The sequence below is a fragment of the Indicator indicator genome, chromosome 24, assembly GCF_027791375.1.
Source record: "Indicator indicator isolate 239-I01 chromosome 24, UM_Iind_1.1, whole genome shotgun sequence".
Lineage (NCBI taxonomy): Eukaryota > Metazoa > Chordata > Aves > Piciformes > Indicatoridae > Indicator > Indicator indicator.
Window position 1 is genome coordinate 733,560 of NC_072033.1, and position 13,424 is coordinate 746,983.

At 59.1% G+C, this 13,424-nt stretch overlaps 2 protein-coding genes across 2 annotated transcripts in view; one reads left to right on the forward strand and one right to left on the reverse strand.

Moving 5' to 3' along the window:
• Positions 1–2,019, forward strand: part of SAMHD1 (SAM and HD domain containing deoxynucleoside triphosphate triphosphohydrolase 1) — a 46,969-nt gene extending 44,950 nt beyond the window's left edge. The window contains exon 17 of the mRNA XM_054391789.1: positions 1,591–2,019. Within this exon, the coding sequence (XP_054247764.1) occupies positions 1,591–1,713 (123 nt within the window). The 3' untranslated portion in view covers positions 1,714–2,019. The remainder of the gene's footprint in view (positions 1–1,590) is intronic.
• Positions 2,020–7,154: 5,135 nt separating this feature from the next.
• TLDC2 (TBC/LysM-associated domain containing 2) lies at positions 7,155–10,038 on the reverse strand. Its single transcript, XM_054392137.1, has 6 exons — positions 10,006–10,038; positions 9,093–9,254; positions 8,385–8,537; positions 8,122–8,217; positions 7,666–7,739; positions 7,155–7,308 (listed from the first exon to the last, which is right to left on the reverse strand). The coding sequence occupies exons 1-6, from the start codon at positions 10,036–10,038 to the stop codon at positions 7,155–7,157; spliced, it is 672 nt and encodes a 223-aa protein (XP_054248112.1).
• Positions 10,039–13,424: the final 3,386 nt, after the last annotated feature.

The window sequence follows — 13,424 nt, forward strand, 5'->3', positions numbered from 1 at the left end:
ACCTCTAGGCTCAGCCAGCTCCAACCCCCTGCCATGGGCAGGGACACCTCACACCACAGCAGGTTGCTCACAGCCACATCCAGCCTGGCTGCAAAAACCTCCAGGGATGAGGCTTCCACCACCTCCCTGGGCAACCTCTGCCAGTCTCTCACCACCCTCATGGGGAAGAACTTCTTCCCTAGGTCTAATCTAAATCTCCCCTCCTCCAACTTGGATCCATTCCCCCCAGTCCTGTCCCTACCCAACACCCTCAAAAGTCCCTCCCCAGCTTTCTTGTAGCCCCCTTCAGATGCTGGAAGACCACAATAAGGTCTCCTTGGAGCCTTCTCTTCTCCTGTAGCAGTGCTGGCTGTGAGCTGGTGACATGTCACAGCACCCACATCCCCCTTGCAGGCAGATGAGCCTCTTCCTCTGACAGGGCTCCTGCGTGCTGGTGCTGCTGGAAGGGAGGCAGCTGTGGTAGTATCACCCAAGCTTTCCTCAGCAGAAAATGCTCCTGGAGCTGGTCCATGGCTCTTGGGAGCTGTGAGGCTTTTAGCTGGAGCTGTCAGCAGGCTGGGAGATGAGCTGGCAGATGTGCTGTTACCTTTCTCTTCTAAGAGCTGCCTCTCACGTTTTGTTGCTCTGATGGTCACAGCAGGAAGAGCTTTCTTCAGTAGTGCCCTTTTGCAGACATTTTCCACTGCCTGGGGTCCAGCCTCAAATAAATGCTGTGAGCAGCCTGTTCTGAGCCTTCCTTCCCAATAGGTGTGTTCATGGCCCTGCCTTGGCAGCTGATTTGCTTCGGATCCCTTCAGGGAAAGAGCTGCATCCTGTGAAGGGAAGGACCACCCAAGAGAGCAGTTCCCATGTGCTGAGGCTGAAGCTGGAGGCAGCTTGTTTTAAGGCTCATTCTTAGGTCATGTTCCTGGCCCCTTGGGAGATGCAGTTAGGTTCAGAAGGGCTTTGAAGAGCAAATAATTTTAGCAGGGTCAATCAAGAAGCTTCCTCTGCTGCTGGTGTGTGGCAGTCCCCTGTAAGCATGCTCTGCTAGCAGGCGATATCCATCCTGCAGGCCCTGAAATCTTGTAGACCATGACACATGCATCTCACCAGCTTGTTTCTAAGCTGAGAGAGTTTGTTCTCTCTGTCTGCAGTGCCTGGGGACTAGGTTAATGTGGATACCTGGTAATGCTGTCTTAGCCCCTGCCAGTTCCTGTGCCAGTGTTTTGTTGCCCACAGAGGCTGTGAAAGCTTCATCCCTGGAGGTGTTCATAGACCAAGCTGGATGAGGCCTTGAGCAACCTGGGTTGGTGGGAGGTGTCCCTGCCCATAGCAGCGTTGGAACTGGATGATCTTTAAGGTCCCTTCCAACCCAACCCATTCTGTGATAAGAGGAGACTTCTTTTGTCCCCACCAGATGATACCTCTGAGTAGAGCAGTTCCCATCTCTGGGGTGCAGTCCTCAGTGCTGGGTGATTTACAGTGCTCCTAGGGCCTTGGATTGGTTGTTCTCTGTTAAGTCTGATCCTGAGTTTCTTTTTCCCTCTGCTGGGGTAGAATGCAAAGGTGAATGTGCCCTCATTACTGCTTTCTGCCTTGCAATGCCAGGATGGAGATGTGGTTGCTCCTCATCTAACCCCAATGAAGGAAAGCTGGAACAGCAGGAGGAACGATGGACACAGGACAGCTGCCACCCCCAACTGCAAACAGAGGCTTGCTTTTGACAAGTAGGGCTTCTGCTGCTCCACTGCTGAGTCTGCTGCTGCAGAGGATGGCTCCACCTGAGCAGCCAGTGGCATGGAGTGGGAGAGTGTATGGCACAATGCAGAAGTGCATTTTCCAGGACAGTTTTCATGTAGATAATTGAAGTGCATATTGCAACTGACTTTTGAAAAGCTAATGACCTGCTCCAGCAGGGCAAACCCAGCCCTCAGCTCTTTCTGAATGTATTGGCACCATGGAGAAAGAGCAGCCTGAAGCATTGCAGTTCATTGTTATTGCAGAGAGTGCTGAAGACACCTTGCCTGCTCCTGCTGCTCCTCAACCCTTCTGGAGGTGATGCTGCCAGCAGAAAAACTTCCAGCTTGGCTCTTTTGGAGGGTGCTGTTTGCTTCTCAGTGCCTGTGGAAGAGAGGAGGAGTTAAGTAAGCCTCTGGAAACAGTGAGGTGAGAGAACTTGGAGTAACTCTACATGGCATCTTCAGGAGCAGCAAAACTACTTTCTTGCAAGAGAGAAAAGGAGGGGGGAGAGAGAGGAGTCTCTTCAGTAGCCAAAGATCACCCTGGTGGTATCCAGAAAGCTGGTGAGGATGCTGCCTCTGCTGCAGGTGATAGCAGAGTTTTCTGGCAGTAACAATGCATTGCAGTGCCATGCAGCCTTTTATTGCTTGATGGTGTACTTTTGATACACTGAATGTTGTGTTCTTACTGTTACACTGACCTGCAGAGCACCCAGAACCTCCCTGGCTTGAGAGCTGGCTGGGACACAGAGCTCCTGGCTGGTGGGGGTCTGCTGGGGATTGGTGGAGGTGGGCAAGGTTCCTGCAGGCTCAGCAGGAAGCTTTTGGGACTCTGCACCACCTCCAACTCATTCCTGCCTTCTGCTGCAGCAGGCAGAGAGGCTCTGCAGGAGTTCTTTGTTGTTCTGTCCCCCCCTGATCCTCATGGATCTGATTGCTGTGCCTGAGGACTTCGTTCTGTCCCATGAGGAACTGTGAGGGTTTTTACATTTTCCCTTCCTGGCAACACTGAAGTGAGTGTTGCTCAATGTCTGTCCAGTCCAAAAAGTGAATGAGGGAGAGCTTTTCCCCCTCATCATGTGCTCAGGTCTAGGAGGAAGGATGCTTTCATTATATAAAACCTCAAAGTTTGAAGAAGTCCACCCTTGGAAGTGAAAATGCAAAGCAAGAGGTTCAGGAATGCTCAGAGATCAGAACAAGCCTTGGAGTTTGGTGTGAAATGGGCAAGAGGAGCTGAGGGCTCAGAGCTGACAGCCAGGCATGGGCTTCCCTTTGGAGCCTGTTTGCCCTGCCATGGGAGCTGGTGGCCTGAGGCAGAGGGAAGGAGAAGATGGATTCACAACCTCACAGTTCCCTTGCTGGGATACCCAGAGGCCATTCTGTGCTCTGCTGCTTTCCTCCCCACCTCTCCTCAAGTGCCTGAAGGGGATGTGGTGCCACCTCTGCTGCTCTCATCTTCAGCAGTGTCACATCTGCAGGTGACTCTCAGAAGGGGCTGTGACCTCTCCAGAAGCTTCTAAATATTATACTTCACAGAACAGCCTCGTGGACTGAAGGCATCCAGCTGCCTTGGCTGCACAAAATCAGGGCCTGTTCAGGATGGTGCCATTCTGTTCTTGGTGCTGGGGTTTGTTCTGGGGCTGTTCTGAAGGTGCACTTTATCCCTGGCAAACAGCTTTTGTTTATGTTCAAGCAAAACTTTGTACTCAAGTTCAGAGGTGGAGCATTTGCTGCTCTCAAACATGTTCATTTGAGCCTCCCTGGACAGAATAAATTCCCAAGCAGTGATTTTACAATTCTTTAAAGAAGTTGCAGTGTGTGGACTCCATCAGCAGAGCTCTGACTGCACAGGCCCAAAGCACTGCCTGGGGGTGGGGTGGAGAGGGGACACACTGTAAAGACCCATGGGGTACTCCTAGAGGTTGTGTCAGTTGGTGACAAAGTCCCCAGGAGCCAGCACTGGTCCCTGGCAGCCCAGAGCCAGCTGAGTGCTGAGCTGCATCCAGAGCAGGGAGAGAGCAGCACAGGGAGGGGATTCTGCCCTCTGCTCTGCTCTGCTCAGACCCCACCTGCAGCACTGCCTCCAGCTCTGGGGCCCCAGCACAAGAAGGACCTGGAGCTGCTGGAGAGGGGCCAGAGGAGGCCACAGAGATGGTCAGAGGCTGCAGAACCTCCCTGTGGGGACAGGCTGGGAGAGTTGGGGCTGTTGAGCCTGGAGAAGAGAAGGCTCCAGGGAGACCTCAGAGCAGCCTTCCAGTACCTGAAGGGCTCCAGGAGAGCTGGGGAGGGACTTGTGAGAAGGGCTGGGAGTGACAGGATGAGGGAGAATGGCTTTGAGCTGGGAGAGGGGAGATTGAGAGTGGAGAGGAGGAAGAAATTCTTTCCAGTGAGGGTGGGGAGAGACTGGCACAGGTTGCCCAGGGAGAGTGTGGCTGTGCCCCCCCTGGAGGTGTTCAGGGCCAGGCTGGATGAGGCCTTGAGCAAGCTGTGCTGGTGGGAGGTGTCCCTGCCCATGGCAGGGGTTGGAGCTGGATGAGCTTTAAGGTCCCTTCCAACCTAAACCATTTTGTGATTCTGTGAAAGCTGGAGGATCCACCTCATGCCTTGGGGTAAAACTGCAGCCCCAGGCCCTTGCCATGAGCAGAGCCCTTGGGGAGCAGCAGGCCCCTGACCTCAGCACCCTGACGGTGGCCAGGCTGGCTTTGGACACTGCTCTGCTCTCGTGCAGGGAGAAGAGCAAAAGTGAATTCATCCTTGACCAACATGATCACCTAACAGGACACTGGGCTGGCTCTGAGGGGGAGCAGTGGATGTCCTCTGTCTACCTCAGCAAGCTGCTGAGGTGTGCTCTGGGTGGGCTGGGAAGTGAAGAGCTGGGCCCAGAGGGTGGTTAGCAGTGGCACAAAATCCAGTGGTGCACCCCGGGGTCAATACTGGCTCTGGGTTAGGGGACAGGGGCCACCCTGGGTGAGTTTGCAGGTGGTACCTGGAGGAACAGTGGGTGGTCCACCAGAGGAATGTGCTGCCAGCCAGAGGGACTGTGCCAGGCTGGAGGCAGTGGCTGACAGGAACTGCCTGGAGCTCAACAAGAAGTGCCAGGTCAGCCCCTCCTCTCCTTGGTGGCTGCTGAGGGCAACCCCCTGCCAGGCAGCTTGCCAGAAAATGCTCTGGAGGGGCTGGTGGGCACAGGAGGTGCTCATGCAGCGCAGGATGTCTCTGGTGTCCTGGGCTGCCAGCAGGCAGAGGATCCCCAACCCTCTGCTCTGCACCAGTGAGGCCCCAGGGGTGCTGGGTACAGGGTAAGTGCTGGTCACAGGATAAGGAGACCATGAGGACATGGTGGGAGGCACTCCTGGGGCAAAGCATGGAGAGCAGGAAAGGGTTCCTGGTGTCAGCTGGGAGACAAACCTCAGTCCCACTGGCTGCTGGGCTCTCAAAAAGATGCAGGAGACCAGGACTTGGCAACTGGTTGGGGAGAGTCCCTGCGGGTGGGCATGGGAGGGGTCAGCAGTGGGATTCTGTGCACAGAGGAGGGAGGACCCAAGAGAAAAGATGTCAAAGGGCTGCTGTAAAACGGGGCCCTGCCTGAGAGCCCTGCACCTGCTCTTGCTGCTGCCTGTCTTGTCCTCAGTCCCTTGGCTCCTCCTCTGGTGGTCTCACAGAGCCTCTGCCTGTGCTGCAAGGACTGGGTGCCAGCTGCTGAAGCTGCTGTGGCTGGGTTGGACCAAGGCTGTGGAGCACTTGGGAGTCCTGGTGCCAGCTGCTGGGGGTGAGTGGCTGTATTGTACCCAAACCCAGTGCCCTTTGGGTAGGCACTGGGGCTCCAGCAGCTGGGCAGGAGAGTCCTGGGCTGGAGGAGCCAGCAGCTCCTGACATACTTCAGCACCCACCAGGTGCTGCCTGGGCCTGCTGGGCACAAGGTCTGGGGCTGTTGCTGCCTTGGAGAGGAGAGTAGGCAGGGAGGTTGGGCAGGAGGGAACATCTCTGGGGGGCAGATGAGCAAGTGGAGAGCAGGGGGACAGGGACAGCTCTTGCAGTGGGAGGTTACCATGGAGCTTCCCGGCAGCTCAGTAAATGCCCTTGGGAACAGTACTCAGAATGAGGAGAGAGAAAGTGGCCATGGAGAGTCTCTGAAGGGTCATGGGAGGTGGAAGCAACGCCAGGGGCAGTGAGGTTCAAGGTGGAGCACCTTGGGTAGGATGGATCTGTATGGAGCCTGGGGCTCCATGTTCAAACTGCAGCTTTGGGGTAGGGTGGTGTCAATGGTGCTGCTTCAGCTCCATGCCCAGCAGTGTCCCTGTGCCTGTGTCACTGTCCCCATCCTGGTCTCAGTTTTAATCAGGGGTGGTAAAGGGATCAGTTTGGGATCCGAATCGGGGGTCGCACTGATATCATCATCATCATCACTATAAGTATTTCCATCCCAAGTTTCAGGCTTTGTGTTACACATTCACCTCCCAGTCTGCTCCATGGGAGTGGGAGGTTGGACCTTCTCTACCAGCCCATTGAGCTTTCCCCATAGCTGCTGGAGATGCTAATTCTCTCTCAGGATTACCAGCAGGGACTCCCCGTGTTGCTCCTGTCTCCTTGCAGAGGTCAGTCATGACTTCAACACCTCACTCTGGCACAGCAGAAATCCAGCTGGGAGCAGGAGCTTCCCTAGCTTCTTGCCAAGCTCAAGCTAAATGACTCCTTTGCCTTTTCCCTTCCCAGACTTCTGCACAGCCTGGCACTGCTCAGTGCATTCCACCACTTTCTCTTCAATGTTCTCAGATTCCTGGGCCCTCTCCTTCCCAGCCTGGTAAGGGGCACAGTTCTGTATCTGCAGCACCTCTGCCATGGCATGGGAAGGGGCACAGTTCTGTATCTGCAGCACCTCCCCCATGGCATGGGAAGGGGCACAGTTCTGTATCTGCAGCAACTCCCCCATGGCACTCCTGCTCTCTGTGCCAATTTCCTGTTGTGTTAAAAGGTGAAGTGATTTGGCAGAAAATAAATCCCCTGCCTTCCAGCTGCTGCTCAGCTGTCAGAGGGATTGGGGGCAGGCTCAGGTCTGAGTGAGCCCCAGTGCAGTGCTCTCAGTGCTGTCACATCCTCTACACTGACCTCTCACCATCTTGGCTGTGCCAACAGCAATGCCCTCCAGGCTGCTCGTGCTCCATGAGCTCCCAGGGCCCTGCCTGAGAAGTTTGGCCACCTTCAGCCAGGAACTTCTACAACCACCTTAACTAAAGTGCAGTTTATTGACCCAGCAGGGCAGCTGCTTCTGGGCTGCTGGGGATAAAACACTTCAGGGCATGTGTGAGTGCCATGGGGGGGAGGGGGGCAGCCCCAGGGCTATGCCCTGTCCCAGCAGGCTTGACTGGTGCTGGCAGGCAACAGCTGTGTGTGAGGCACTGGTCCCAAAGCAGCCCTCTGATGCCACCTCTGTCCCTAGGTGTGTGGAATGGGGTCATCCAGGCCCCACACTTCCAGGCTGTGGATGTGGAACAGATCCCGGGCGGAGAGGGTCTCGTTGTCAAAGGTCTCGCAGGGGAGGCTGCCCCCACGGTGCAGGGCTCCGTCCAGCCACAGCCCAAACCTGCCACTGGGGAGGTGCCAGCAGCACAGTCAGCAGAGGCTCCCTCTCTCCACCTCTCCTGCTTTCTGCAGACCTCCCCAGCCACCTCCCTGCTCTCAGGCACCCTCTTGTTGAGATGCCAGGCACAAGGGACAGGCTGGAGGGTGGTGAGAGAGGGCAAGCAGCCACCCCAGGGCTGCCAAGGGGCCTGCAGGCAGGACTGCAGCAGCAGGGGCATGGGGATGGAGTGCCAGTGCTGCTGGGCAACCTCCACTGGTGTCTTTGGGTTCAAACCATAGTGCAGCCTGGGCTCAGACCATGGCCCTGGTGGCCATCAGGGCTGTGGAGGCTCTGGGCCACTGAAGCTGCCAACGTGGCTCCTACCTGCCTGCCCCAATCATCAGCAGGTCCCTGTCCCCTTTCAGGAAGAAGTTGTTTCTGCCAGTCCACTTGAACACCTGTGTGGGGACAGCAGTCAGCCAGCACCAGGGGATGCAGTGCACTCTCCCTGTCCCCATCCCTCCCCCTGTCCTGCAAGGGGCAGCTGGGGGCTGCTGAGCAAAGCTGGCTCCACCTGTCCCTGCTGTGTGCCCACAGGGCGATGTGACCGAGCCTGTGGGCATTATCCTAGCTCTGGCTCGGGATTCCCCTAGGATTGCCCTAGGAATCTCTCCCACAGCCCTGGGCCAGCCTGGGGGACCACAGCCAGCCAGCCAGCTCCAGCCAAGTGCAGTCATTCAGCAGCACCTTGGGGATACCCCTAGCATGGCCAGGTCCCAGGGGCATGGCCAGCCCCCCACCTCCTGGGACGCCCCATGGCTGGCAGCCTGCAGCCCCCACCTTCAACTGTGGGGAGAAGGAGAAGAGGAAAGTCTCCCCCGTGCCGTAGAAGCCTTCGCTGTATCGAATGCTGCTGGTGGAGAAGGCACCAAAGGCCTGGGGGGAACAGAAAGGAGGGGGGAGGGAGCTCGGTGGGGCTCCCCGGGGCCAGGAGACGACCCCATCCTGCTGCTGGTGGTGAGGATGTGGCCAAGCCCCAGGTGGTGCCAGGTTCACTGTCCCTGGTGGCACAGGGCAGCTGGGCTGGAAGGCTCTGGCCATACCTGCAACTCGGTGTCCCTGACGAGCAGCAGGGCAGGGGACCCCGGGCGCCCCCCTCTCTGGTACAGGGTCCGCAGGCTGCAGGCGTCCCGCCCGCGGCAGTACAGCAGCTGCCAGGGCTGCTTCGTCAGCCGGGGGGGCAGGTGGGGGCTCAGCTGGGGCAGAGGGCGCTCAGCCAGGGCTGGCAACCTGCTTCCGAGCACCCTGCCCCGAGCAGCCTCCCAGGAGATGTCCTCAGCCAGTCACCTCTCCCCACCCCCACCGAGTAGCCCCCACGAAAGTTTTCCCACAAAGCAACCTCCTCACCCCCCTCCCACCCCCCATCCCCCGCCCAGCATCCTGCGGAAATGTCTCCTCAAACATCCTCCCTCCAAGCACAACCACCCCCACCCCGCCCCACAGTGATGTTCCCAAGGAGAGCGGATGCTCAAGAGACCTCCCACCTGAGCATCTTCCCCATTGTCCCCAAGCATGCTCCCAAAGAGACTCCTCAAGCTCCCAACCTGCCCAGCAGCCTCCCAGGATGCTTCCCTCAGGCATCCTCACCCTGAGAACCTTCTGAGATGACTCCCTGAGCATATACCCACTCTGCCCCCCACCCCCCCCCAACCCCCAGCAGCCTTCTAAGAGGCATTGCTGAGAGGTCTCTGGGGACAGGAGGATGTCACCCATCTGTCCTTGTGCTAGACCAGTTCCTGAGGGTCCCTCACCTCCTGGATCTCCCTGTCTCGCAGGATGCTGCTTGCCGTGCTCAGCACCAGCCTGCCCGGTTCCTCCGGGGCCGGGGTCTCTGCTGGGGCTCCCTCCCAGCCCGGCTGCTGCTCTCCATCCAACGCTCCACTTCCCGCGGGCAGCTCCTCGTCCTGGCCGGGCTGGAGGCAGGTGGAGGGCAGCATCCGTGCCCTGAGGCAGCAGCATCCCTGGACCTGCCCTCAAGGGATGACCTCCCACCCTGTGTCCAGGGGCTGGGCAAAGGGGCACAAAGGCTGCAGGGATGGGCACTGCGCACCCCAAGGCAGCTCACAGCTGTCCACTTCTCTAACAGCCCTCCTGTGCTGTGCCATGCCATGCCCTGGCACCCTGCTGCACATGAAAGTTCAAGGGTATGATGCCACCCGAGGAGGAAGAGGAAGTTTGGGAGACATCCACAGCTACAGCCCAACCTCAGCCCCGGCAGGAGGGGTGAAGTGCAGCCGCTCCCCAGCCTGCCCACGGCCGAGCTGGTCCCAGGGCATGCGTGGTGGGGGGCACGGTGGAGCTGGTGCCTCTCCTGGCCACACGCTCAGAGTGCCTGTGGGTGCAGTCCCTGCCCGAGGGCAGGTGGGCAGCGGTCCTCTGGGGTGGGGAATGGGCAGAAAACACCCCAAGGAGAGAGGAAAGACGAGCAAGAGCAGCCCCTGGCAGCAGAACTGCCCCCAAGGTGCTCGGATGTTCCAGGTGGGGGCGGCCAGCAGGGCTAAAGGGGCAGGTCCCGAATGCCACTGCCCTCCCCAGCCCCCCGCTGTCCCCAGGGCAGCCCCCATCTATCCGTGTGTCCGCCACGACTGGTGCCTCCCGGGGCTGTCCTGAAGCGTGTTCCCAGTGCCCACGCTGCCACCTGTGTCCCTGCCACCTTGGACCTACCAGGAGCTGGTAGCGGCCACGGAGCCCTCTCATGGTGGGGCGGGGGGGGGGGGCGGGGGCTGGTCGCTGCTGGGGCGCTGGGAGCCACCGCTGCCGGAGAGCCCTCGGCTCCACCCCAGGTTAATGTTCACCAGCGCCGGCTCCTCCCTGGGCACCCGCGGGGTGGCACGGCTGGCTGGGGCCGCGGGCAGCCTGCCCTGGCTCACAGGGCTCCGCCGAGTGCTCCCCTGCAGGCACAGGTTCCGTGTGGTGCTGGGGTGGGTGGGCAGCGCCAGGCAGGCACTGGGTAGCTGGCGGCAGCCGAGCAGGCAGCCAGGGGGACGTGGGGGAGCCCTTGTTTGGGGGTCAACATCCAGGGCCTGCCTCTGTTGCTCTTTGCAACATGACTGTTGCAATAGTTGTAGCAACTGCCAACACCTGCCCGGCAGATGAGGTGGCACTAGGCTCTTGCTCTGCCAGGGTCAGCCTGGGGTGACAGCCTGGGATGACAGCCTGGGGTGACACTTGGGTGCTGGTGAACAGCAGTGAACCCCTGGCAAGGAATCCCCCTGCCGAGAGAGGTTTCTGTAACCCTTCAGGACCTGGAGGGAGAGACTGTGGTGCTCCAGGTGCCCCCTTCCCACTGACAGCCCTCCCCAGCTAGCCAGCACGGGCACCAGCCTGTGGCTCCAGCTGTAGCATCCCCTTGGTGCCAGTGCAGGAGTTTCTGGGTGCCCTGCACGGTGGCACAATGGCCACAACAGCCTTACCCTGGCCCTTCTGCAGGCATGGCTGGGGTTGCTCCTTGCCTCCATGCAGCACCTATTGCAGCCCCATCAGTGCTGGCTGCCCAGGTGGGTGGCTCCCAGTGCCCACTCCCCAGCAGGCTTTGATGGTAGTGGTGCCCCCTGGCTGGCAGCAAGAAGCTTGGGGTTTTGGGTGGGTTTTTATGTTTTTTATGTTTTTCACCTATCACCATAAACACTCTCTGGAACCACTCTGAGGCAGAGGTTAAGAGCTTGGCATAGCCAACAGCTGTTGGCAGGGCCCAGAATGGGCTAGGAGGTCCCAGTGGCCCCAAAAGCCTTCCCTGGGACCCACCTCCTGCTCAAGAGCCAGGATGAGACAGCCAAACCCTGCCTGAGCTGCCACCCCATGGCAGCTCTTCCTACCCTCGTCCCTCTCCCTCCCCCTGCAGATGCCATAGGTTGGCTCTTCCTACCCCTTTCCCCCTGCCTATTTCTGTGCCTGCACTTGCTCCTACCACCACTCCTGCCCCTGCTTTCTCTGTACCCCCACCCAAGCCAGTGCTTCTGTCCTTGTCCTTACCCAGCCTGTCCCCACCACTGACCCTGCCCCATCCCCACCCCTGATTCTGCCCCTGCCCTCACACAGCCACAGCCACTGTCCCTGCTGTGACCTAGCCCTTGACCCTGCCCTGTTCCTCTCTGTCCCCTCATTGCTCCCAGCCCTGCCCCTGCCCTTCCTCCTACCCATTGCCCCTTGGCCCTTCCTCTGCCCTGGCTCCTGGCCTTTTTGTACCCCTGTCTCATCCACTGCCCTGTCCCTGCCAGTGCCCACACCTCTGTCCCCTGCCCCACTTCTCACACCATCACCTCTTCCCATGCCCACTTTTGGGTCCGGCTTTGGGACCTGCTTCCCTGGGAGACCCAGAGGGACCCAGCACTGGGAGCTGAGCCCTGGACACAGCCACAGACCCAATTCAGCTGCTGGGGACAGGCTGTAGCTGCTCCCCTGGCCCCTCAGCCCAGCCCTGCTGTATGTAGGGGGGAGGGGCACTGCCAGGCAGCCCCCACACAAACCTGCTGTGGGGCTGAGCTGTGCACAGCACCACTGCCCAGCACCGTGTGGGCTTCAGCCTGCCCCAGAGATCTGTTTGCTTCTTGGTGTGCCCCAGGGCCACTTCTCTCCCTCCTGACCACATTTGCACTCAGATCCTCTCCCAACCCCTCCAGGCACTGGGAGGTGCCTCCCCGCCCCAGCCCCCAGCACAGGGCACAGAGCAGGATTCAAACTCGCACAGTTTATTATGCCCCTTGCCATGCCACGCAGCTGCCCGGGCACCAGGCTGCCACCACGGGGCTACACTGGGCTCCCCCAGCCCCCCGAAGCGCCAACAGCAGTGCAGTAAGGCACAGGGCACGTGTCCAGAGGGAAGCAACTGCCCGGGCACAGCCCTCCCTGTTGCCTTGTGCCAGGTTTGGTTTTGACATTGTCACATTCCCAGCCCTTTGGATTTCCCTTGGCATCAGTGGGAAGCTGGCTGCCTGCTGCCCCAGCACCAGCCAGGCTTTCCCAGCATGGGTACCACCTCCAGGGCCACCACCACAAGCACAATGATGCCAGCCTGGGGGCTCCTCCCCAGTGGGTCACATTGCCAGGGTCAGCAGCCCCTCTGAAGTGGGCAGCTCTGAGCACAGAGCCGTGGGGGAGCCTTACGAGGGCACCATCACTGTGCTTGCAGTGGGGGCAACCCAGGGAAGAGCAGAGCCCTGTGCCAGGTGGCTGTGGAGTGCCTGACTCCCTAACAATGGCAGCTGAGGCTGCTTCTGAGGCAGTCTGGGGCCTTAACAGGGAGATTCTGACACCTCCTGGTCCAGCCAAGCTGCTTCTGCTTGCTCCACCTCCAGGCTGCTGTCCCAAGCAATGCCAGTGTGAGCCCTGCACTGCCAAGCTTTGCTACCCTGCAGAAACAAGGAGCAGCAGGAGCCCATCTCCACAGTTCCTTCTTCTGAGACCCTACCATGGCTCTGTGCAGCTGCTGCCACTGCTGCTCCAAGGGGACACAGCAGTTACCCAGTACGTGCCTTGCCCCTGCCCTCACCCCACTTCCAGTTCTTTGTAGTGTTTGAGTGACAAGGCAGCAGCTGCAGCTTCCTCCTTCCAGAGGTCATTCAGCCTTACTCAACCAACTGTTGGTTGCAGAAGCTCCTCCTGTGGCTGAGCACAGGAGATTTGATTCCTCCAGACCCCACAGGAGTGCAGCAGGAGAGCCAGGACACAGCATCTGCAGGCAGGGCCTGGGCACCAGCTGCCCAGAGAGTGCCTTGTGTCAAGCAGAGCGCTGGGCAAAGCAGGGAAGGGGCTGGCTCCAGGAGAAGCAAACATCCCCAAGGAGCCTGGGATAGCAAAGTCAACAGTTCATGGTCTGAGCTCTTTCTGGGACAGATTCAGCCCTGGGTTTATAAAGCTTAGATGCTTTCTCCAGTCCCTGCTAGACTGCCCAGAGTCGATGGCTGAGGTTGCAGTGAAAGCACAGCGGAGGAGAGGAGGGAGATGCTCCAAGGGAGGCACTACAGCTCCTCCTTGTAGCTCCTAGAGTCTCAGCAGCGAGCCCTCAGCCCGGGAGGTATTCTCAGAGCCTCAGCCCTTTCTTTCAGGAGGAATCATTCCCAGAGTCACACCTCGGTCAGGAGCCT

Coding starts and splice junctions, on each gene's coding strand:
- TLDC2 (XM_054392137.1), bottom strand. CDS start 10,038: ATGAGAGGGCTCCGTGGCCGCTACCAGCTCCTG. Junction 9,255..10,005: donor GTGGCCGCTACCAGCTCCTG/GTAGGTCCAAGG, acceptor ACCTGCCTCCAG/CCCGGCCAGGACGAGGAGCT. Junction 7,309..7,665: donor CTGATGATTGGGGCAGGCAG/GTAGGAGCCACG, acceptor GCACCTCCCCAG/TGGCAGGTTTGGGCTGTGGC.